Source organism: Danio rerio, chromosome 14 (assembly GCF_049306965.1).
Source record: "Danio rerio strain Tuebingen ecotype United States chromosome 14, GRCz12tu, whole genome shotgun sequence".
In the NCBI taxonomy this organism is placed as follows: Eukaryota; Metazoa; Chordata; class Actinopteri; order Cypriniformes; family Danionidae; genus Danio; species Danio rerio.
In genome coordinates, this window is record NC_133189.1 from 17,999,378 (window position 1) to 18,025,717 (window position 26,340).

Sequence of the window (26,340 nt, forward strand, 5' to 3'; positions counted from 1 at the left end):
ATGTTTTACGCACCGGATGCCTTTCCAGCTGCATCCCATCACTGGGAACCCATCTCTGGGAAACAACCACACACACTCATTCATATAGATACATTATGGACAATTTAGCCAATAGCTTAGCCAATTTACCTGTATGCATGTCTTTGGACTTGTAGGGGAAACCGGAGCACCCGGAGAAAACCCGGAGGAAACCCATGCAAACGCAGGGAGAACATGCAAACTTCACACAGATATGGCAACTGACCCAGCCGAGGTTTAAACCAGCGACTTTCTTGCTGTGAGGTGACAGCACTACCTACTGCGCCACCGCCTCACCGTGCGTACAACAATGTTTCATTATCCAAGAGAGTAAACAGTAAAGAGAAACTAAAGAGGATGAATGTAGGAGGCTCATTCTTTAATCTCGCAAATCTGTTTAACTGTTTTCTTGCTAATGATTTTCTCGTTTTTTTTAAAACAAAGTCTGCCACTTATATAACAAATCCACCATGGTGTAACGATATTACTATTAAAGAGAATGACTGATTGGTTTAATGCATGTTATGCTCAAAGCACAACTTTAACTCAATAAGAGTATAAGCACAACCCTGTCAGACCATGCGCAAGGACACAGACCATATTTTTCCATCCTTAAGATAGCATAAGTGGATTCAGATGCCCTTGATGCTTTTTTGCGCCATGTGCTTTAGACTTTGCACCAAGATCATTGAAACAGCGGCCATAAAGTTTTTTTTTTTTTTTCAGCTCACTTGTGCTGTACACCCTTGCAAATTCTTTCATTGTTTTCTTTAATGTTGGGTGAGTGGAATTCAGTCATAAATATACTACTTTCAATATTACAATGGTTATGTCCATGTGCATTTGTTGACAAACAAATTAGAGGTCAAACCTCAAGTGCCAAGGATCAGACCCCTGATCCAAGGAAAACATATTATTATAATTTTTTAACACATCTAAATTTATGCCGTGGCACAGAGTTAGACCTCTTTCTTGACTTCACACAGAAACAGCCCAAAATTGCGGCATGACATCACTTTGTTGCTGAGATGCTATTGGTTAAATGCCACCGACCGGCAAAGTATAACACGGAAGCAGCTTGAAGTCGAAATACGCGAGAATGTCTGCAGTCTGGAGATATAAAGAATTGCTCTGGTTTTTCACAGAATTGTTAAATGTTAAAAATGGTGAATTAAATAAAAAAGGAACATCCTGGATCTGCTTCTTAGCTCTTTTTTATGTATTATGTATATCGGATCGGGTTTCAGTATCTGAAGATACTCAAAATCAAATGATTCAGACTCAAGGGCAAAAAAACCTGATCAGGACATCCCTAGTTTAAAACTACCATCTGTCCATGCTTGCTTACTTAAAGCAGTGTGTTCTCAGATGCAGGAAACACAGTGGCACTCAAAATTCAAAGAGCCTTTGAATTTATATGTGTCATAAGATGCATTAACGTCTAACAGTAAGGCTATTAGCTTATCAAAGTCTAATGTTGTTTAAACAAGGGCATTCACATCCCGCTGATGTTATTAGTTACAGATGTACAATATTTAACTTAGAAGCCCTAGATAACACAGCTGTCCTGTCCTTTGACTGCTATTTTAATACTCTTTAAAGCAACTCCAAACTGGCCTGTGGGGGTCTGGTGTCACCTCTCCTGCACAAGGTTAACAACACCCTGAGAGCTGTCACCAAAACACACACTGAGGCCCTGCGGGAAGTGGGCCATACCACACTCCATGGGAAACAGACATTGAAGGGTATTTTTGGGCTAAAGCACCCAATTGAATGTTGTTTGTTGACCTTCTCGTGCACGAGGGGATGTAAAATGGGGGTCTTGCATGCACTTAGGCGTGCGTGAGATCTCATTCTACTTTATAGCTGACATCAGTTCATATAACATTCACTGATACAGAGTGAAATATGGCCCCATTTACTTGCAGTCATTTTTAATTTTGTCTTTGCCATTTCTACACAGGAGACACAGTGGCATCTTCATCACATCAAAAAGGTAGCTGGTTCAAGTCTCGGCTGAGTCAGTTGGCATTTCTGTGTGGAGTTTGCATGTTCTCCCTGCGTTAGCATGGGCTTCCTCCGGGTGCTACTGTTTCCCCCACAGTTCAAAGACATGCGGTACAGGTGAATTAGGTTGGCTAAATTCCCCTTAGTGTATGCGTGTGTATGGATGTTTCCCAGAGATGGGTTGCAGGTGGAAGGGCATCAGTTGTGTGAAACGCATGTTGGATAAGTTGGTGGTCCATTCCACTGTGGCAACCCCGGATTAATAAAGGGATTAAGCTGTAAAGAAAATGAATGAATGAATTTCTATATAGAACTTTTTTTATTGCTGCATGGAGGGAGCCATAGTGATGAGCACTTTCTGGTAGGATGCTTCAAACTTCTGATTGTTAATTGATAATCTAATCGACAATTTGAAATTCAAATTGTTGTCAGCTAGAGTAGCATTTCTGGTGGTTCTCGATCCAAAAGTGGGTGGCGATACCATTATGAATGGGTTATGGAGTGTTTTTGTGATGCACAACTTTGATTTTGAAAGATGCAGTTCAAGTACAAGAGAAAAACGTTCTCCTAATTCATTGTCTGACATTATATTTTATCTGATGACCAACCTGTCAGCAGTTATGTGCTCATATTTCACGCAACACATCACTGCATTATAAACAAACCAAATTGCAACTTAATATGTATAAAAGCAATTTCAAGTTAGCAATAAAAGTACATCATTGATACCACGCAGGCTGATTTGCATATTGATTCTATTACTTGTAAGAAGTTTCTTTTATTTAATTAGTTTGTATTATGTACAATTTATAATCGTATGTGTTTTTCTGTAATATCAAAATGTCACTTTTAATTAATGTGTTAAGTGTTATTCTGCTTTGAATTCATATTTCAAACATATTGTTCTATGGAAACGTTACATTGATGATGTCTTTTTAATATGGAGTGGTACTGAGTCGGAGCTATTAGAATTCCACTCTTATGTCAATTATTGTTCTAATGCTTTGAAGTTCACCATGGAATTCCATAAACATAAAATGAATTTTTTTTATTTACTAGTTAGTTTGACTGCATTTGGTATTCAAACAACACTATACCGAAAACCCACTGATCGTAATACCATTTTACATGGACACTCGTACCATCCAGTACCATTAAATCGTTCGTTACCTATATCTCAATTTAGTCGTATTCGTCAGATCTGCAGTGGAGATGATGATTTTAAACAGCAAGCACAGAGTTTATCAGATAGATTTAGAGAACGGTCTTATAAGGAGGAGTGGATACAATCTGCATATAATCACTTTAAAGATATGTCACAAGAGGAAAGTTTAGTTTAAAGGGCCATGACACCCCCCTCTTTCGGTTAAAGTCTACTTCAGAATTTTTTCAAAAGATGCATGATTAATGGGCGTGGAGCTCCGCAAGCATCGGGCAGGAGTGGGCGTGGCCAGGAGGGGAGAAGGGGAGCGAATAACTGCTGTTGTCAGTTAACTCACAAAATGAGACACAAAGAGGAGACGCATGAGTTTATAGTTTACAAAGTTAAAATGCAAAGAAATGAACAGTGATTTAATGCCCTGCTACATTTGTTATTCGTAATTTCATATACAGACAACCACAATTTATATCATTATAAAGATAAGTGTGTTCATGTAAACACTATAAATGAGGACTTCTCCCTCAATCCCCTTATCCAGCAAACTCAGTGCAGCAGGTCTCCTGACCCGTCTATTTTAACAATTAGCCCTGCTGGTAATCTGGAGGATTTAGGCAAACACAGCAGCACGGTGATGTGTCTGAATGTGAACGAACTCCTGATAAAAGACAGCGTCCGCTTTTCTCTAATTCTCGTGCTGCTCTCCCGACAAAAATGCTAGCAGCACGCACACAGCTTTGCTGTATGATCGGCCCTGACAAGATCGCGGGGGAAAACATGCAACAAACCCAGTGGATGATGGAAACGAACGCATATGAGCCTTCATGAGCGGCTAAATACTGTGCCGTGGTTTCCGTGTCTCTCAGCTGACACTGGCAGTTCTGGCAGGTCTCAAGAATAATTAAACAGCCGGCTCTTCTCATAGGATAAGAAAACTCCGCTATGAATAATAATGAAAAAACCGACGCGTCATCATTGCACTTGCAGTTCTGCGCTACGTTGCCGATTTTGATCCCGCCCCAAAAATCATTTTAAACCCGGAAGCTGAAATTAGCTGACAAAAGCTCAAAATTATCCAGTTTTCCTCACAATTAAAGCTGACAGGTGCTAACATTGTCTTAACTGATGCTCAACACACACACATCTGTTAATATAAAGGTTCCGGGGTGTCCTGAACCTTTAAAAAGTAATGATCGTTGCATTACTTGCTACATGAAATGTTCAGCGGTGACAAAAGACATTAATAAAGTTCTGTTAAAACACTGGCATATTATTTCAAGTGATCCCACCCTCAAAGAGTGTTTTGATAAGTCACCTCGTCTAGTACACAAAAGAACATCTAATATCTGAAATATGTTAGTAAGAGCTGATCTAAAACCCGCTCCACATTTTTTTAAACACCATACCACAGGGTAATTTTAAATGTGGGAATTGTTACAGTGTAACTTCACATATAAATATCTACTTTCACACATCCTCATACAGCGAAAAAGTTATATATAATATTCTAGGCACTATTTCGTGTAAGACCGCGAACGCAATCTATTTTCTGCGGTGCCCGTGTGGCTTATGTTATGTAGGTAAGACGAGCAGGCCTTTAAAAATTCGTATTTCTGAACATCGATGCGCTATTCGACACCATGATCCTAGATGTCCGGTTGCGCAACACTTTTCAGTTATGAGACATTGCGTCTCTACTCTGCAATATAGGGATTAAAGTGTGAAGTGTCCACGTCGGGGCGGTGATCTTAATAAATTGCTGTTGCAACTTTAGACACATTGTCTCCGAAAGGTTTAAATGAGGAGTTTGACATTTGTCCTTTTCTTTAATAATTTTTGAATAAGTCTTTAATAGTTAATTAGTTTCCCAGAGATGGGTTGCGGCTGGAGGGGCCACCGCTGCGTGGAAGTGTGCGGGATGTGTTGGCGGTTCATTCCGCTGTGGTGGCCCGGGATTAGCAGGGGGAATAAGCCAAAAAGATAATGAATGAATGATGAATGAATGAATGTTTAATTAGGGGTTTGGTTAAAAGGCTTTATTCTGTTGTAGTTTGGTGTATCCTGGTATATATTTGTTCATAATATTATGGTTTATTTATTTATTTTTTTGATATTTGACTTGAAATATTAAAGCTATTTATATGAATGTTTATACATGTATTCATATGTATATATGTAGATGTGTATATGAATGATTGTGTATGTTTATATATGTGAGAGGAGATCTGTGATCTGGAAGTGAACTAAAAGGAGCCCCTGATTGTGATGAACATTGTCTAATGAAGAGCCGTGTGGCTCGAAACGTTACACACTTTGTGTCAGCCTTTTTAATTTAATAAATTTGTATTTTTGGAGCCTTGGTGTTGCCGCCTTTGATTATTATTTGATTTGCACTTTTTGCGTTTTTTTGGCTGAGCACCCAGTTGAGAGGGATGTGCGTGCTTTTGTACAGTTTTTAATTTATGTGTTATTAAAATGGGATAGTATTTGTGTTAAACATTTTTTTGAAATACATTTGTTTGGGTTAGTTACATAGGTTTGAAAAAAAGTCAAAATGTTAATTTTAGCGATGACAATGATCTATTTAAGTGGCCCAAGACAGTGGCTCACAGCACCTGTTTTTCATTCATTTTCATAATGTCACGATCACCAGCGATCTAACTGTCATTACTGGAGACATTTTTAGGAACATTTTCCAGTCTCATTTTGAACTACAAGCCCTGTCATGCAACACACACACCTACTCCAAGTCTCCATTGATTACACTCACACAGCTGATGCTGTTCATGTACTGATTACACCACACATAAATAAGGCTTGCTTTTCAAGCTCTCATTGCTGATTCTTTTTATACAGTCACTGTGAACATTACGATGCGTTTCCTTTGTCTTGTCTTGCAATGTTTGATGTTATGGGCAATAGACAGGAAAAGACCCACTGGCAACCTTTTTACCTTCCGCCTGTTTATGACCACGACTCTTGATTTCTTGTATACATCTGTTTGCCCCTGTGTTGACCGTTGCTTGCCTGCCCATTCAGTTGAATAAAATCTGCATTTGGATCCACACCTCCATTGTCAGCATCCTGTTTGCGTTTAACATAACATCAAATTTTTCAAATAATCAATCCAGGAGGTGGTGCTAAACAACAACAGTATTAGTTCAAAATGGTTAAGGTAGGTAAAATAGATTAAAACTATCATATCAAAGCTGTCCAAATGTCACATCAAGCTCCTTGACTGGAAGTTTAGAGAATCCACCTTAAGCATCTATGCAAAGCATAATGGACCATTTGGTGTTCCAAGAAAATGGTCTATAACAAGATTGGCTTGTTATATTTGTGATTAATTTTTTTTCTTTATACCGAAATTATTCTACTACAATATTGAGTATTGTGGTTCTGTGTCTGGCTTTTTACAAGTGCACTTAATTGGTCTGAAGCAGCTTTTTTGCAGTAATATAGATTTTGCCATAGCTGATCAACCATGCCTAGCTCAAGCTCCGTGATAGGTTGGCTAGATAGCATTGATGAGCATGGATAAGGACGAAGTTGCAGGGAAGGAGCAAGCCTGTTGTTGCAAGATGCATACTTTTGTTTTTGTGTTTACTCTATGATTAACATTGTTGGAGGTCAGCCAGTTTCTGCCTGTGAATAAGCAAGTTTTAGCTACTTTACAGTAAGTTAGCATTACAGGAATCTTTGGTTAAAAACAAAACCCACACATAAAAGGCAGATTATCTATTAGTAAAGACTTTTCTATGGTTGCTTGTACTGTACAATCAAAATGACATACTGTCAGTTTCATTGCAACAGTATGATCTCAGTCTATTTTTTTACCACATATTTCATGATTTGTAAACTAACAACTGTAAATGTTTGCCTCAAAAACAAAATATTATTAATTCAACAAGTAATGATTAAACTGACCAATAAATTAATTGAAAGACTAAGATCCATTAAAGTGTGGGCAATTAATCTCTCTTTCTCTCTCTCTCTCTCTCTCTCTCTCTCTCTCTCTCCTTTATATATATATATATATATATATATATATATATATATATATATATATATATATACACACACACACACACACACACACACACACACACACACATACACATACTTAATAGAAGTAGCACAAAGTTAAATTTTTTTCTGTTTTGCACTGTAAAACTGCCAGTTACATTTCAGTTTAGTTTGCATCAATCTTAAAGGTGCAGTATGTGAGTTTGATACCCAGTGGTTTTGATATCCAGTGGTTGAATAAGGTATTGCATTCCTGTATCAAAACAAATGCAAGCAAATGTTGTCAGATTGAGGACCAAGGAGCGAGTCTGTAAATCAAACCTAAAGGCTGATTTAAATTGTGTTTTAAATAAAAAAGCCACAACACGTGATAGAAGGAATATCCATTTTAAACTTTAATTTGCACTTGAAATTGATATATTAGAAACGATAAATTTCTTGCAGCATAACAACAGAAAACTTACAGCGTTCACCTCAGGTACACCTCATGTGCTTAATTCCGAGTTAAATGCCAACAATGTGAGTCTGAATGCCATTTTACATGACATTTATTGCCATACTACTGAACAAAAAACAGCAGACAATTTACCTTAGATCTTGAAAAAAAAACATTTGAAATTGAATTGTTATAATTTGCTATTTAAAAACCTCATGTGAAACTCTTAATCTGCGTCTTATTTTGAGGATGTCCACAGGAGGTCACATTTCGATCACGGACACAGGCTTAGAGGGCCTTTCTGAATAAATGAACGAAATATGCAGTTTTCCAACAAGGCAACCCAGGGTGCTGAAATATATTTGGCTAAAATGGCATTGGGCAGGCTAAAAAACAAAAACAAAAACAGTGTTCCAGCACATAACAGACATTTTTTAAAGCAGAATAACTTCAGCACTGTTTGTCAGATAAACAAGTATGTTCACCTGGCATGTTTCTTAAAGGGCCATGAAACCCCCTCGTTTCAGCAGGGTGTTTTCACACCTCTACTTTGGAAAAAGTCAGAAAAGTGGGCGCGTCCAGCTTTGTTTAGGGGGGAGTGTCGGAGGAAGAAAAGAGGGATGGTGTGGAAGTGTCTATTTGGGTGCGCTGAGTTTCAGTGTCAACACACAGGGGACAAAGTGAGTGTGTTTACATGGACATCTGTAGTCGAATTTTTTGCCTAATTATTAAATGGTAAACTTTAACTGCAGTTTGGCTCTTTCATTTAGGGAATTCATTCATGTCCCTCGCGACAAACGAGATATTTGATTCGAGGAACTGCTGTAAGCGTGTATTTTTCATGCCATGTTTGATACCACACGGCGTATGAGAGAAAAAAAAAAACTCAGCATTCCCGGAAACTTAGATGCACTCGCCAGGTAGCTTCAGAAAGCCGCGTGTGTTATTCCGGTCACAAAATGCGGCGAAAATCCTACACCAGGTTAAAGTTTGGTTGTGGTGCTAACATGTTTACACTCGGTGCAATAGTTTGTTCGATGCGAACAAACTGAATTAACAAAGAGAACTGGTCGCTCACTTACCAAATCTGTAGAGACAGGACAATCACCAGCAACTAGAGCCGCGTCTTTATTAAGAGGAGACTACAAGCGAATCCGGATCTCAGCGTTTGCAGATAAGAACAGCTCTCAGGTAAAAAAATGTTCCTCCTTAGACATGTAAGTTATTGTTGTCGAGCGTCGCGTACACTGTTAATCCACACGTGACTCCAGCTGAGCTCTCACAGAGAGAAAATGAAAAGAAAGCTTAACTGCAGCAAACTATAAAAGCAACACTTCACGCTTGTTTTGCCAACACAACGTGGCGTCTCTGCCGTCTAAACACTATGACAGTAATGACACTATGACAGTAATGAATGTTAATGAAGTTGCACAATAGAGCGCGCTGATTGGTTTGAACCTAGCTTTACTCATGCCTTAATGCAGCACACTGTAAGACACAAGTAAGACACACTCTGGCACAGACATCCAGTCTGCACGCTGGAATACACGCTATTATCTCATTGCCGTGACGCAGCTTCAAAAATTTGTTTCAAACCGGAAGTACGAATTTGCTTGAAATAACGCAAAAACAACCAATTTACACTTTTTAGTAAAATATACGTGTACTAATAGTGTTTTTAGCAGTGTGGGACACATATACGACTGTCAACAGCTCAATAAATGTGTTTTGGTGTTTCGTGACCCTTTAAATATCTGCAAACATATTAAGGTATTTTTTTGATTTAGAGGAGCCAAAAACTTATATACAGCACCTTTTAGGTAATATCATGAAAGCAGCTGAATCACTCTTTGTTGCCATGGTATTATAGAGCAACTGAGCTAAGCTGAGGTACTTTGGTAGGTACCTAAAACTCAGAATTGGTGCAAAGTAAACTAATTTACATTTTTTAACCAATTAATACTATTCAACTGGCTAGCTAGACAGTTAATCTGGCTTCTACAAGCTCCTGCTTTGACCTTTTTGTTTTCTTCCCATGATTTAACAGAGAAAGATCAACAAAAAAATCACTCTAAGTACTGCCTTCTACATATGATAGATTATTACATTTTTGTAGTTTTGTAAAACTTTCCCAGACTATTGGTTTGGCTTGGCTTACTATCTGTCATTTTTTTTAGCTTTGTCTTCTACTGGATTACATTCGGATGGGCTGAATTACTGTCTTGCACTCAAGTACTCCACTGATCAAGTCATTTTTATTGCATGCACTTATGTTAAGTAATCTGAGATGAAAGATCTATTCCAAAACATCTCATTGTTGACGTTGTTGGAGATGTTGTCTAATTGTTTCAGCCATATTTGTATCACATAGTCAGGTTTCTTCATTTACCAGACATTTCATTTCTAAAGCACAACAATCAGCCTTACAAAATGGTACCAGCTTTACATTCATCCGTTTTGGATCAAATTTAGCATTTTTAAAGTGCTGTAATGTGCTGGAAGGAAATAAATATCATTCTGGTCTCGTGTAGTTAAAGGCATGCTTTTTCTAATAAACTTGGATTCATAAAACAAGTCCAAAAATTGTATGTATCTTTATGAATAATTTAATCTATTCTATTAATACATTCCATAGACTGATTTCAGTGAACTACTTTAGTGTTTTACTTGATCAAAAATAAATACAACTAGACCATGTAGCTTTGTAACAAATACATGTAAGCCTTATTGGCAGGACAAGCCTCCTGGAGAGGGGAACACAATGACTGCACTGGCCAACAATAGGATTGTGCATGTCAGCGTTACTGTTTTGGTGGTTTCCAAGGCACATCACTGTCGCATGACTCGCTTAAACAGCTGCAACATGTGCAGCAGTGGAAGTCTGAAGATAGCTTGCTTGTTTTCTTGAGATTAAATCTGCTTATTTTGGCACCCTCTTGAAGTGTTCCTCCCTAACACAAAAGTATTGTGAAGGGGACTTTTTCAAACACAAAAAGGCAGAGGAAGGATCTATTTAGATACAGCACTCTGTTTTCCCCATTTCAGAACTTTGCTTCCAAGTCACGTAGATACTAGACTGTTTAGAGGGATGTTTCAACACCAAAGTCGCATTTTCTATAAAGATGACAGAAATTATGTATATATTTAAGTCAAAGTTAAATTATACACACAAACACACCAAAAAACCTTGCTATTACAATGTTGGACCGTTTTTTGTCTTCAGAACTGCCTTAAATAATTGTGCCATAGATGAAGAAGTGACTGTAAAAAGTTTTCAGAGATTTTGGTCAAAAGATTTGCTACAGATTTGTCAATTGCAAATTCATGACGCACATCTGAGACCAAATGACTGTGGAGGCCATTTGAGTATAGTGAACCCATTGTTATGTTCAAGAAAGCAGCTTGTGATGATTTTTGTGACATGCGCATTACAAAATGGCCATAGTAGTATGGGCACAATCTGTCATAAAGACATGAACTTGGTCAGCAACATTACTCAGGTAAGCTGTGGCATTTATGGTACAACCCCAAATCAGAAAAAAAAGTTGGGACAGTATGGAAAACGTAAATGAAAGAAAAAAGGGAGTGATTTCTAAATTTACTTTGCCTGGCATTTCATTGCAGACAATACAACAGAACACTATTCATTGTGTTCCTCTGATTTTATTTAAAAACATTTACAAAAAAGTTGGAACAGTAAAGCATTTACCACTTTGTATTGTTGCCATTCCTTTTCACAACACTTAAAAGATGGCTTGGAACTGTGATGAAATGTTTCAGATGTAATTTTTCCCTATTCTTCCTGCAAACTAGTCTAAAGTTCAGCAACAGTACGAGGTCTTCGTGGTCGCATTTTATGCTTAAAAATGCACCATACATTCTCTATTGTTGACAGGTTGGGACTGCAGGCAGACCACTTAATTACCTGTGTCCTCATCTTTCGCAGCCAAGACTTTGTAAAGTGTGCAGAATGTGGTTTTGCGTTTGTGTTGTCTTGTTGAAATGCATAGGTGTCCCTGGAAAAGAAGGCAGTACATTGTGCTCCAAAATCTCTATGTACTGTTCAGCATCAACGGTGCCATCACAGGAGTGCAGTTTACCTTTAACAAAGACACTGACACAACCCAATAACATCATAGACGCTAGTATTTGGACTTGTTGCTGATAATCTTCTAGATGATCCTTTTTTTTTTTTTTTTTGGTCCGGAGAACACAGCATCCTTTTCTCCCAAAAATACCTGAAATACTGATTCATCTGACCACAGCACACGTTTCATTTTCTTTGTGATGATCCATCCCAAGACCAGACAAGTCGATGGCGCTTCTGGACACCATTAACATAGGGCTTTCTTTTGTCACAGTACAGATTTAACTGACCTAAGGAACAAGGTTTGCCAAAGTAGTCCTGAGCCCATGTGGTGATAACATTTATAGATGAATTCTTGATGCAGTGCCACTTGAAGAAATGGAGATCACGGTTGTTCAGCTTAGGTTTGCGCCCTTGTCCTTTACACACTGAAATTCCTCCAGATTCCTTGAATTTTTTATTATGGTTTGCACTGCTGAAGGTACAATATCCAAATGTCTTCCTATCTTTCCTTGAGGAACATTGTTTTTAAACATAATAATAACTTTCTGATGTATTTGTTAGCAAACGAGTAATCCTCTGCCCATCTTTGCTCTGAAAAAACTAAACTTTTCTTGGATGCTGCTGTTGTATCAAATCATAATGACAATCACCTGTTGACATCACCTGTTTCAAATCACATAATTATTTATCCAATCTACCTGATTATTAGCCCTAAACTGCTCCTGTCCCAACTTTTTTTGGAATGTGTTGCAGGTCTGAATGAAAGGCAAGAATCTATATCTACAAATGAAATGAAGTTGACCGGACAAAACATTAATAATTTTGTTCATACTGTCTGCAATGAAATACAAGTCAAAGTAAATTTGGAAATCACTACTTTCATTTTTATAAGTTTTTTTTTTTTCTCTTGATACTGTCACAACATTTTCTGATTTGGGTTTGAAATAGAAACATCAAATAACTCACGTCAAATAACTAAGATGAGAAAACCAAACAAACTTGTTTACACAACAATGCCACTTTGGCATTTGAAAATTCAACATTTTTGGAAATGCCAACATTACCCTTATACCCTTTCTGTGTAAACGCCCAAAAGGGAAGCCTTTAAATAAGGTGATAATGCATTGCACATATTACATGCAAAATTCTTCTAGATTTAAAAGCAAACATGATTAAACATACATTTGAAGTGCATCAAACAAGTTTTTCAAATTTGCCTTAAGACAAGAATAGGTGTTATTCAATAATTTTAGGGAAACTTTGAAGAAAGTTCTCTTCAAATATTGACTACTGTAACTGCAGTGGCAGAGTACATGTTTGTATTGTTGCTGGTCAAAAGTTTGCTAATGTTTCTCTAGCAAAGTTTTTATTTTCTGCACCAATATAACAACTAGCAGCGCAGATACATAAACGCGTTTCATTTAAAAAAATTAATTGTGTATACATAAAACATTTTTAAAACGCAATGGAAAAACATTAAGTTTTCAGTTTTTGGCTACAATGTTATGTTAACGCAGCTTAAGATGGTCAGGCTATCACAGATACAGTGAAATTTCTATTAATGAAACATTAGTCAATACAAATACGTTTTGAAACAGGTACACAGAAGTACAATCTAATTCATTACACCCCTTAATAACATGTTACTTTTTTCTAAAAGCTTACAGAATACTCAAAAAAAAAAAAAAAAATTTTTAACAACATGATGACACTAGATCCTTATTAAATCCTTATGCTGTATTACAGTATAAGTGAATGAAATGTATAGAATTAAATGACAAAACCAAATTTAGGAAAGACCCTCCCTATAAGAAGACGACGTCAACAGGTATGAATGCAGTGAGTCCACCCACAGAGAACCAACAAAACCATTTCCTCAAGCAAAGATGAAAGGCTGGCAAGGTGTTAATAGCAGGTCACCGATTCTTCTGCATTACGTAACAGTTTCCCCAGCAGACTGCTTAAATGATGAGGGGAAATGAGCCTTTGGTTTCACAGAGTTTCTGGTCACCTTTTGCTCCTCTGCCAGTGACCAACATCCGCGCATACATGCCCTTTTCCCTTTAGCTCTTCACTGCTCACCATGACATCAATTTCAGCCATGTGTGGGAAAACTCTGGGCCCCTCACTGGACGGGACACTGATACACGCCAAGTGCTGTGTGCAGGGGCTATTTTAGGAAGTTGTAAATATGGGAACTTCCTCTGTGTAAGGGTATCTCATATCTCAAAGGATCCTTTTACATTATTAACAACAAGCTTCAAGCGCAGTAAGCCGTGTTGCCATATGTGTGACTTTGTATTCACTAACTAGGACGAACAAGTTGTCCTGAATTATATAAAACTGAGTGTCTGATCATGTTTGTGCGTGGACTTCTTCCTCCCTGTGCTTTATTGGAGGAATGCAAGGACAGCTGAGAAACAAATACATTGTAACATTTTAAAGAGTGATGTTTAAGATATAGAAGTCATGCATTTGACCCAGTTTGCTTTCTTAATATGTTCATGACAATGCTGACTGGCTCTTCACAAATGTGCCTATTTTCCCAAACTCTTTATCTATTCAGAGCTGTGACACCAAAATAAACTAAGAAACTCATTTGAAAAAAGAACACTGGCAAAACATCTACTATAATTCAGGGCCATAACCACCTCAAGACATAAATGATGACAATAAATAGCCATATTGTGACTCCATTATTGATATTGATGCTGCTCTGCTTGTTGTTAGGATGACTGATTTGATGAAGTTTTGGCACAGCACTCGTCAAGGATGGATTATCAAATCAAGTAAGGCAGGGCTTTACTGTTCATTCAGCAAACAAGCACAACATGAATCTTCTGTTTTTAACAATGAAAGATACTGAGTTAAGATGTAAGCAGCTAACTTTTTAACAAGCGCAAGTGTTTTCTGACAGAAACATAAAACAGACAACAGTAATATACTGTGATGTAACCACTGGCCTTTTTTGTGAACTGTTCTAAATACTCGATGAATCATTTACATTGAGAATTTTAATTGGATATAACAAAACAAATAATTTCACTTTAAATTCTTAATTTTTCCCCTCTCTTGTTTGGTTGAAAAACAAAAACATACATACAAAATACATTTAATTACTGTTAATTAAATTTAAGAATAAAAGCAACTCACAGAAGAAAAAGCTGACTTTTTACTTATTTGTTTCTCAGCTTATGTAGGTTTTGTTTCGAACAGAAATGTAGACTGGCGGTAGATTTAACCTTTATATTGTGCTTTATAGAGTCAGTCACTTGCCCCAATGTCCTAATTAATAGAAATTGACTTAGATACATGCAATAGTCTTCATTAAAATTTAAAGTTAAAATGTCTTTCTTTTAGTACTGTACGAAGAAAACTGAAAGAAATCTACATTTGTAAATGTTTTACGTCTGTTTTAATTAACTTTACTTACTGAGGTTAGTCTCATCCAAAATTATCACAATTTTCAACGCGAAGCATTATCATCTTTACACTTCTAAGATGCACCCACACTGAAATCAGACTAATGATTGCCAAATTCTTTTATCGAGTGATTAAATGATTGTAACCAACTATATAATGCTCTCCTATTGCATATCAACAAATGACATCCAACCGAAGATCAATGGAAATATTCGCATCTTCCTACATTTTTTTTAAACCACAAAAACATACTTTAACATAAGTTTGACTGCATGGCAGTGTGACACCAGCATCTTTTGATCTTTTTTTACAGTAATGATATTCACAGAGACATGTTATCAGTAAATAAAATATATCTATGTGCATTTTTTTACAAAACGAAAAATAAATATCTCAAATCCAGCCAGTGGTTTAGATTTTTACTTGCCCTAGCAAAATTTTCCATGGCCCCACCTGTAAATAGCTATTTCTTAGCCAAAAAATATTTGTCATCTGAAACATGCAACCAAATGTATCCGGATCAATGTATTTTATGGTTTGCATAAATGATTTTCATGATATTTAATGAGCCTAGGCTGGTTTCACCACTCTGCATTTGCAATATGCTCTGGTCAAATTTGCTGCATTGTCAGTAAGACTGCACAATACATCATTTCAGCATCGATATCACAATGTGTGCATCCACAATAGTCCCATCGCAAGATCTGCAATGCTGAGTCTGAATTGTGCTTGACTAGGAGCTACAGAACACATCTGATTTGTAGAGTCACTGCTAAGTTTAAGCATAATAGAGTGAAAGCTTATCATTAGCCTGTGACTGAGCATTGTGATTGAGTGTAAAATATTTGGGTACAAAAAACAATGTTTGGAGGTGTAACAAAGATTAATTGAATTTACTTATTTGCAAGATTTATCCAAAAAATAAGATTCTTCCCATCTTCCCATCCCTCATTCTTCCCTGAAATTTTTGTCTTGTTTCTTGTCCTAGTCCAGAGTGAAAATAAGATAATTTTACTCATGCCACTGGCAGACAATTTTGTTTAATTATGACATATTTCTTCCAAAGCTAAAAAACAAAACAATATTTTACTTGATATAGATTAGGATTAAAAATGAGACAAAGCAAAGTAAGAAAAGCATTTCTGCATTGTTTTTTTCTACACCTGAACACTGTTAAGACTCCTCAAAAAACTGTCAAATAGAGCTATTCAAGAATCTTGTGAAACGGTATATCGCAGAAAAAAAAATAACGAAATATCAGATTTTTTTTATATCATGCTAATTGTCAGTGTTAGCTATACTTGAAACTGCTAGCCTTTTCATTCCAAAACTGATGTTTGCTTGAACACTTTTTTCACATTTGTAACAATTATTTGGTTTGGGACCACAAAAAAAAAAAAAGAAAATTGCACTGACTTTCCTTGAACAATATTTGTTGTTGCTAAATGTAGAGTTAGATGGCGTTAAATATGTCAAAAGTTCTTAAAAATTAATGATCCAAAGAAACTTTACTTCGCAATGCTTCTTCATACTGAAATAAGGTTCTTTAGAATACTTTTATGTTGTCCACCATAAAAACATGGTTCTTTCAAGAGCTCTTTACCATATATGTGTGTGTGTTTATGTGTGTGTAAGTTATCCAAAGACAATTATGTACCTCTTGTCAGCTACAGCCAATGTCTGGTCTTTAGCTTTCTCTGCATGACACTTTCATGACCCCTGCTCTAGGATGTGTTAATCCTCACTAAATTATGTGTCTGTTTGCTTGGCCATCATACAATAGGTGCTACAAACCAGACCACTACTAAACATGGCTGTTGAAGGATCCAAGCCTTGGTCTTGGCTGATTTGTTTGTAAGCAGAATTAAAAAAATATATCTTCCTTTAAGGTATATCGTCTTGCGTAAAGCATACAATAAATCAGTTACTTTATAAACACTTTTATTTTACATGCAACATTTTTTTTTTTTTGCAGATGGATGGCTGCCCTCTGACTCAGTGGATGATGAAAAGCAGACAGACTACTCATCTGACTTGGAGCCAAGTCCCTTAAACAATGAATGTATGTTCAAAGCGTCATTGCTCAGTTAGAGAAAGAAAGCTGACGAGAAAAACATGCAAAGAATGTATGTCGGAGAATTGCATTTGAGAATTGTTTACACTTTAAATGATTTCTGGTTGAAGAAAAAAAAACACTAAACAGGACACTATTAGCATTTACGCAAGCAAAAGGCTATTACTTGTCACCAATTCATAGTAAAGGACACTAAAAAGATGGCTAAAGAATAGTGTTTGGGATGAACCAGAAACACCATTAGGCTAGTTTTGTTTAAAAGAATTTGTGTGTAATAAATATATGTATAAATATATTTTACTCCTTAAAATACACCTGACAGCAATATTATTCAGTCAGTTAGCAGAACTTAGCCGCCATCTGGTGGTAAGATTGTGCCAACAAGCGCAAAACGTCCTTAAACTGTGGTGTAAAAGACTACCAGGAAACCATTAAAATATGGCATCCCTGCCTCAAACTCAAGATCTACAACAATTTCTACCTTAATGCTGACAATCTTTCTTAAAAGATTATCACGGTAATGAAACCTTTTGTTATAATGTTAAATGGACCAAATGTTTATTGGATTCCTCATTTCCGTTCTACAAATAATTGTTCCCTGTCTACAGTTCTCATCAAGGTCCTGGGAAAGCCACAACCTTGCCAACTCTGCATAGCTTAAAAGCCAATGACCACCCCTCTCTCATCGTGGGAGTTACATTTCCTGTTTGACTCAAAAAACGTCTGGAATCAGTGTCCTTTTTTATGGTGTTTCCAAAAATATAATAAACACCACCCTCACCAAACTTTTATGAAAGCATTATAAACCACGTTCTGTAATTTTAAAGAGTTTAAAAGACTAATTGTCACATCACAGAGCAATTCTATGGCTGGAACAGATAAATAAAAGCGCTTTTGACACTTGAAAAAGTTATTGTTCATGCGACATTAAAAAAAATAAGACATTGATAAAAATAATAAAATAAACTACGTTGATTTTACTAGCCCACATTGTTATTTTTGGGTGAAAAATTAACCACTGCAAGTTAATCCATTGAAAAAAATGATTTTAGTAACCTTCAATTAAATCCTGAGCATTTGCTCCTGGTGGTCCATCTTTGCTGACATCAGCTTGACTGCTTCAGCAATACTATACTTAACCATGTCCCTCTTACAGTTAGTTTGCAACAAGAAATTTATGCACAAAAAAGCCCCATCTCTACTCAATAATTTGTTTCAATTAGAAGTATATCAACATACCGAAACTTATACTTCAGCAACCTCCTGAGTAGGGCTGTGTGATTTGGGGAAAATCTCTAATTGCGTTTTTTTTTTTTTTTTGACAGATATTGTGATTGGGATTTGATTTATGATTTAATTCAAGCTTCAAGCTGATTTTAATTTAATTCAAGCTTCAGCTCAATAATCTTTAAGCCGTGTCAACAATTCTGCGACAGCTCTTAAAAATTACCTATTTTTGTTCTGTGTCTGTGACTTTGAAACCAAAGTATTCCCATACTACAAATGCTGTTTTTCTTTGATATTAATTCGTCTATTGATGCTCCTGAAGCAGATGCCATAATCCCACCTGTCAGCATTTTCCTGTTTGTTTTTTTATTGTGGGGCGTAGTTCAGTTGAGCAATTCTGATTGGGCAGAACAAAAGTGTGCTCACTCAGTTGGCTTAATACAAAGCCCAGGTCAGATCACATGATTTTCACACGACTGGTTTTGAAAATGTTATTCGTCATTTTTGTTTACATATATAGATATATGGCTGTCACATTGATGCAGTGGGTAGCATAATAGCCTTATAGCAAGAAGGTCGCTGCTTTTAGCCTCGGCTGGGTCAGTTGGCATTTCTGTGTGGAGTTTGCATTTATTCCCCGTGATTGCGTGGGTTTCCCCCTGGAGCTCCGGTTTCCCCCACAGTCCAAAGACCTGCGCTATAAGTGAATTGAATAAGCTAAATTGGCCATAGTGTATGTGTGTGAATGCAAGAGTGAATGGGTGTTTCCCAGTGTTACGGCTGGAAGGGCATATGCTGGATAATTTGGGGGTTCATTCCGCTTTAAAACCCTGATTAATAAAGGAACCAAGCCGAAAAGAAAACTAATGAGTGAATGTATATATACACATATACTTTATATTGAAGCCTCTTGCGCACAGCCCTCCTTCTGAGTACAAGTGTTTATACACCATGTCAAATCACTGCTCATAAACTTTATGAAATTTAGTTTATAGGAAGAGCAGATACTGAGTTGCTGAGCATGAGTTCCAGATATGTGTTCCAGATATGGTCAAAACAGAGCTTTTCATTCTATGGATAATTCCTGTGACTATATATGAGCATATAAAACTGTAAAATAAAAATAAAAAACTAAACAATTCTCAAGTAACTTTAACCAACCACATTCCTGTATCTACTATGTAGATATCAGAGAACAATTTAACATATTGAATTAATGCACACTCTGTCACCTTTAAAAGCTGTATCAATTGTTACTATGCTGCCATAATTTTTTACCGTAAACTTGTTAGGATACAAGGCTACAAAAGATCTGATCTTTTGATCTTTCCACTAGAAAAAAAAGAGGGAAAAAATTATTTTTATCAGGGTTAAAAACTGTTGTTATTTATATGGTGTCTGAAACCCTATTGGAATGCTGTATTGACCAATCAGCAGCACCAACCAGATATGTTTAGGTTTGAAATGATAAACTCATATAGGCTACATATATGCAAAAATCACATTGTAGGGTGTGCAATGTCAAAAAGAGATCACAGTTGTAAAAACATTCAAGCATGAGCAGCAAAATAATGTTTAACTTTGGCAAAAATTATATGACATTTAATTTATACAGTAAAGAATATGCAGTTTTATTTTTAATTTGATTATTTAATTTCATAACTTTCATAAATGTATTATAGCTTTGTTTTGTTGTATTTGCGTGTTCTTACATTAATATAAAACCACCACAATAATTTTAAATATTTAATTCTTACCAAACAGTAATTCAAAAGGTTTTTGACATTTTTTCACATCACAAAACAAACTGCAGAAAAAAACTAATTTCACAGTATCAGAGCATACATTTTTTTAAGATAAAAAAGAGATAAAGATAAAAAAAAAGCATTTTCTGTATAGCAGCCAGGGTAAATAAATTATGAAATGTCCTGTGGTCACTGTCATGTGACTTACTGATCAACTGCTTCGCTTCATTGCCATTCAAATTCTCTTTCATGGCCTCATGTGATAGTAAACTATCCACCAAATGAGCATTCAGAATCAGAAGTAATCTACATGAATAGAGTGAATGTGGATGTTGCAATAGACAAGACGTACATATCTACATGCTGCATATTTAGTGATTCAAATTAATTTGTGGTGATTTGCGATAATGAAATGTTAGTGGAACACGTTCACATGGTTATTATTCACATTTCGTAAGTCATTTTCATACCTGTCTTAACCTGAGGAGAACTGACGTCATCACCATTCAACCAAAACTTCAACAGTTATTGTAAAATGCCAAAGAAAACTGAGATGTTTTTAAATAAACTTCATTATTATATAAACGAGACACTCACCTTGCAGACTGCTACATTGCCACTGAACTCTCGTCTTGCAGACTGTGTCTTGAGTAGAAAACACAACAAATGATCCGTTGTTCCCCATCAAAACAACTAGTAATTCAGGATATAAATGTAATGCAAATAATCATTCAAAAAAGCCGTCACAGAACTGTTACTCCCAGAACGGTCAGCGGTGAAGTCTCATACTGCGAAGCAAAACAGAAAAACCCGCCTAAATTCAGTTTGAAAGCTAAAAACACTTCACACGTGCATGTGTGTATCTGTCGCGCCTTGTCCAATAGCTGTGTCCGGCTCTTCTCGTGAACGCCCCAACCGTCCTGACAGAAAGCAGACACTCCCGCGCTCCAGCCCGCGTCATCCTTTCAGCAGCGGAATGTGCTCTAGTTTCCATATGTCAGGTAACGTTAAACTCTTTCCGAATATTGCGAAAATCATTATTTGTTTTACATGAAGCAGACCTAAGGCGATATAAAATTAGACATGTAGAATATATCAACTGGGACTGAAATGAATCGCTTTTTGTTGTCCTCATTTGAATAAAAATGGATTAAATATGGTTTTCAAATTCAGAGAATGGTTCTGTTTGTTCTATAAGTGTTTTACCATACTACATATATTTACAACACTGTAAATGAATCCAGCATACTGACAATAGTCTGGTAAACATACTGTATGCTGTAGTTTTTACTACAGCAAACTGGTGTATTGTAGACTAATATACCCTATAGTTGTAGGAAAGTAGGCTAGGTTATTTGGTAACAATAGTGAACTGTAGGCTATGCTTTAGTTTTTACATACAGCAAACTGTGGTCTATTGTAGCAATATACTCTATAGTTGTAGAAAAGTAGGCTTTTGGGTAGTTTATGTTAGATGTACAGAATAATCTGCAGAAGAAAACTTATAGACCATTTCAATGTATTTGGCCCATGAACATTTCCTGCTTGTTATCAAACAATTTTTATAACTGAAGCTGCACTGTGGCACGTGGGTATGTTCGCCTCACAGCAAGAAGGTTGCTGGTTTGAGCCTCAGCTGGGTTAGTTGGTGTTTCTGTGTAGAGTTTGCATGTTCTCCTTATGTTGGCATGGGTTTCCTCTGAATACTTGTGGATTCCCCCACAAGTCCAAAGACATGTGGTATAGGTGAATTGGATAGGCTAAATTCTCCGTAGTGTATGTGTGTGAATGAGTGTGTATGGATGTTTCCCAGTGATGAGTTGCAGCTGGAAGGGCATCCGCTGCATAAAACATATGCTAGATAAGTTGGCGGTTCATCCATTGTGGTGACCCCAGATTATTAAGGGACTAAGCCAAAAAGAAAATGAATGAATTAATATTTCATAACTGTAGCAAGGCAATTCAATTATAACTTAATGTCAATTATAGCATTTTTTTATCATTAATGGACATTTTTGGATTTTCAGAAGCTATGAAATTTGTTGTTTACATCCCTCAAAATGGGTAAAGTCTAGATATGATACGTGGCCATTTCATACCTAGATTCATTGGGTAATTTATTAAATAACATGAATAATACTCTGTACAACTACTGTCTTTACGTTAATGTGACGATTGGGCTTAGGGTTGTAGTGGGGGTAGACCCTAATAAAATACAGTTAATGGGAAATTTAATAAAAATTATAAATAATTTTCGTTAACTCTTGGTCGCAACCATATATGATCTTGCAACAACCCTCAAAATGGGTGAACCACTATGCTATGTACAATAGTTCTCATGATTTTAAAGAACTCACATTATAAATGGCTAGATCACATTTTAATCGAATGCTTAAACTGATCAAACAAATATCAATTACAAAGCAATGTTTTTTTTAAAAGAAATGTCTCTGAAACACATCAGACAGGTCATCAGGGGGATTTAGAGGGAGTTTCTTCATCATCGTCTCAGTCTTCTGAGACAAACCTAATGCAATAACCTGGTCTGGCAAGAATGGGTTTGACATTTTCTTCTTTTGTTGATGTTCTTCTGATCAGAGGAGAGATTGACCTCAAACGTCTCTGAAATGGAAATAAGACCTTTTCCATTCTCCGGCAGTCTTTCCTCTGAAGGCCTGTGAGAGTTTGTTTGATCTAACCATGATTTCACTTTGATTGCTGTTTGTGTTGTTTGTAAAAGGCAGGGGTTCAGAGTACAAATAATCTTTTAATGCTTTTGATTGCATTTATCTCAATGATAAAAGTAGGGTTGGCTAACTGTTCTTTCCTTTATTTTTGTTGAGATTAAAATTAAATGTATACAATTAAAACATTTGTGCCATACTTTTCTTTCCTGACAGTGCAAAATAGTCATCAAAATATATATTTTGTTATACCAAATATTTTATTAAGTAGCCTACTATATCTAACTTTTATAAATGATACAAAAAAATTGCAAAAAAGTGTTTCACTTTTCACATTAGCAAAAGTATTCACATTGGTAAAATATTTTGGATTTGCCAAGGTGAAATCACGTGGCTTCAGCATGAACACTAACACGTAGTAGTTATATATTAATTTAGGTTTGATACTTTGTCCTCTTGTTGTTTACTAACTGAAAAGGTGTTATTTAAGGATATTCTGTATAGGCAATTGCTAAATTTTGATATCTAAGATACATTTCTTTTTCATAATTATCAAAACATATTCAGACTAAAAGGCTTAATTTAATTAACAATTATTTTAAAAACCACATACAAAGGAATTGGTCGTCTGCGATAGCATCAACATTTGAAGTCTAAGATAATTATGTAGGGAAATATGTATATACATTTTAATATTAGAAATCAAAAGCTTTTAGTTTAAAATTTAGGTCTAATCAAAAACTAAAATCTTGGCAGGACACAGAAAGCTAAAGGGTACACTCTAAAGCCAGAGGGCGCTCTTGAATTATTTTACTACATGAGTATACTGTGATATTTTAATGAACAATGGTGTCCTCTGAGGATTTTACAAGAAATGCAAGCAAGTATTATTGAAAAAAAAGAAGTCTCACATCCCTAGAAACAAAATTTTATTTATTTAGTAAAAATTTAATTTTTCAAAAAGTATCTAATGCAAATTAGAAACAAAAAGATTGACATAATTTCAGATTTAAGGAGAAATTATTTCTTATAAAATTCTCCCACCGCAAATCATAAGTAAATATTTTTGATTTGATTTGATTTGATTTGTTTATTTGTAACAGAAAACTCATACACAAAACAATTTTTTAATTTTCCCCACCCCATTATCAAACATTCATTTATTACTTCAACTTATTTCTTACTTATCTCTTTTTTTTTACATGAGACATATTTATCCTTTTGGCATCTTTGACATATTATTTGTTTGAATCTATTTGTACATTTACATTTTATAACATAGACTCAAAATTACATATTTGCAAATTATTCAACATGATATTCCTTTAATAACTTATACAACTTTTTTAAATTGATTAATATCCTGACTTTGCTTGAGAATCTGTTCCATAGTTTTACATCACATACAGACATACTGTACACACATTTTTTTTTAAGTTGTCCTTGTTTTTAACCTCATAAGATTTTGTTTTTCTCTCAGATTATATCCCCTTGTCTTTCTTTAAACATTTTGTATGTAGTTCGGAAGTAATTTATTCCTTGCTTTAAACATAAATTGTGCTGTTTTAAGTTTAACCAAATCATTGAACTTAAATATCTTCAATTTTATAAATAAAGTATTTGTATGCTCCAAATACCCCACATTTTCCATCATTCTAATTACTTTTTTGTATTGTACATAATGATTGCAAGTTAGATTTTTATATTTCTTCCCTCACTTTAATTTCAACACAATAACTTATATATGGCAACATAAGTGTGTTGTATAATACATGCATTGATTTATTTTCCAATATATACCTTGCTTTATGCACTATTGCTTCACTATTGTTTTTAACAGTTATGATATCACTTTAATAGTGTTTTACTTTATGCTTTACTTTACATGCATATGTTTTACGCAGAGGGCGCCCTTACAGCTGCAACACATCACTGGGAAACATCCATACTGTATTATTCACACACATACACTACAGACAGTTTAGCTTACCCAATTCACCTAAACCACATGTTTTTGGACTTAACCTGCAGCACCCGAAGGGAACCCAAACATGGGGAGATCATGCAAACTCCTCATAGAAATGCCAACTGACCCAGCCGGGACTCAAACCAGCAATCTTCTTGCTGTGAGGCGATTGTGCTATATACCCACTGTGCTTCCCTTATCTATTTTTATTATTAATTTTTTAAATGTTGTTATTATTATTATTATTATTATGTTCTTATTTTTTCTTGTCTTAAAATACCATCTTCAATTTAACATTGTTTCCTTCTCGTCTAGGTTTTCTTCAGACTGTTATAGTGAAATGAATCCTCATATCTTCTATGAGCCGTGACATCAGAGCAGCACCTCAAGCTGCTTTATTATGACACGCACGGACAGATTAACAGCAGCTTTAGACAGAGCTGGATAAAGATCACCTACGAACAAAATGAAAACAACACGTCATTCACACCATCTGTATTGTATGCTCATCCTTTCAGGAACAGACACAATACGTTCTGAGATAATTGACCCGCTTAGGGTGTTATGACACCCACCGCAACAATAAACCCCATTCGTACACACATTTAAAGTAGTAGTTCACCTAAATATGAGCAGCCTGTTATTGTTTACCCACTCTCCTCTCGATTTAAACCTTTCTTCTGTTGAGCACAAAGAAATATCCATTAAAGAGTGTTGGGGAAAAAACAGCCATTGACTTCCATAGTATTATTTGTTCTACTAAAGATTTCAATGACTGCTTTTTTCCCCAACAATTTTCAAAATATAATATGTTGTGTTCAACAGAACAAAAAATTCATAAAAGTTGACTGTGATGATATTTTCTTTTTTTGTTCAACTATCCTTTTAAGGGAAAAAAACGTAAATTGAGTCAAAAAGACAAATAGTCACTATTTCTTTATGTGACTATGAAAGGAAAGTGTTGTTTTATATTGTATATTTTTTATTAAATGTTGTAATTGTTTTATGTTACATTGATTTCTGACATCTTTTGATGTTCAAAATCTTTGCAAAGTGACTTTTATTGATTTTTAGTCATTTGAAAATTACTTGCATACATTCTTTTTTTTTTGAGGACCAAGTCTAGTTTATTGTTATTATTATTATAATTGTATGAGTGTGTGTGTGGATGTTTCCCAGAGATGGGTGGCGGCTGGAAGGGCATCCGCTGCATAAAAATTTGCTGGATAAGTTGGCGGTTCATTCCGTTGTGGCGACCCCGCATTAATAAAGGGACTAAGCCGACAAGAAAATGAATGAATGAATGGTTTTAATCCATTTTAAGATCCATTAAAATTTTTTGGGGAATTATTGCAAGAATGTCAATGTGGTGTAACCAAAAAATGGTACCAAATAGTTTATTTAAAAAAATGAAGCATTATATCAGCTAGTTTGGCATAGTTTTACATTAGACATATTTAATAGTAAATAAAGGAAAACATAGCA

General features: G+C 35.7%; 1 protein-coding gene and 2 long non-coding RNA genes across 3 annotated transcripts in view; 2 read left to right on the top strand and 1 right to left on the bottom strand.

Annotated features, from left to right (window-relative positions):
- Positions 1 to 21,100, bottom strand: part of neurl1b (neuralized E3 ubiquitin protein ligase 1B) — a 77,527-nt gene extending 56,427 nt beyond the window's left edge. Inside the window, exon 1 of the mRNA NM_001326539.1 lies at positions 20,803 to 21,100. Coding sequence (NP_001313468.1) covers positions 20,803 to 20,890 — 88 coding nt within the window. The 5' untranslated portion in view covers positions 20,891 to 21,100. The remainder of the gene's footprint in view (positions 1 to 20,802) is intronic.
- LOC141377488 (uncharacterized) lies at positions 11,088 to 20,318 on the top strand. Its single transcript, XR_012389668.1, has 4 exons — positions 11,088 to 11,146; positions 14,467 to 14,525; positions 16,943 to 17,048; positions 17,135 to 20,318. It is a non-coding gene; the product is annotated as an uncharacterized lncRNA (long non-coding RNA).
- Positions 21,101 to 21,134: 34 nt separating the features above from the next.
- Positions 21,135 to 25,879, top strand: LOC137487572 (uncharacterized). The gene is made up of 2 exons (XR_011006185.1): positions 21,135 to 21,206; positions 25,171 to 25,879. It is a non-coding gene; the product is annotated as an uncharacterized lncRNA (long non-coding RNA).
- The last annotated feature ends 461 nt before the right edge of the window (positions 25,880 to 26,340 follow it).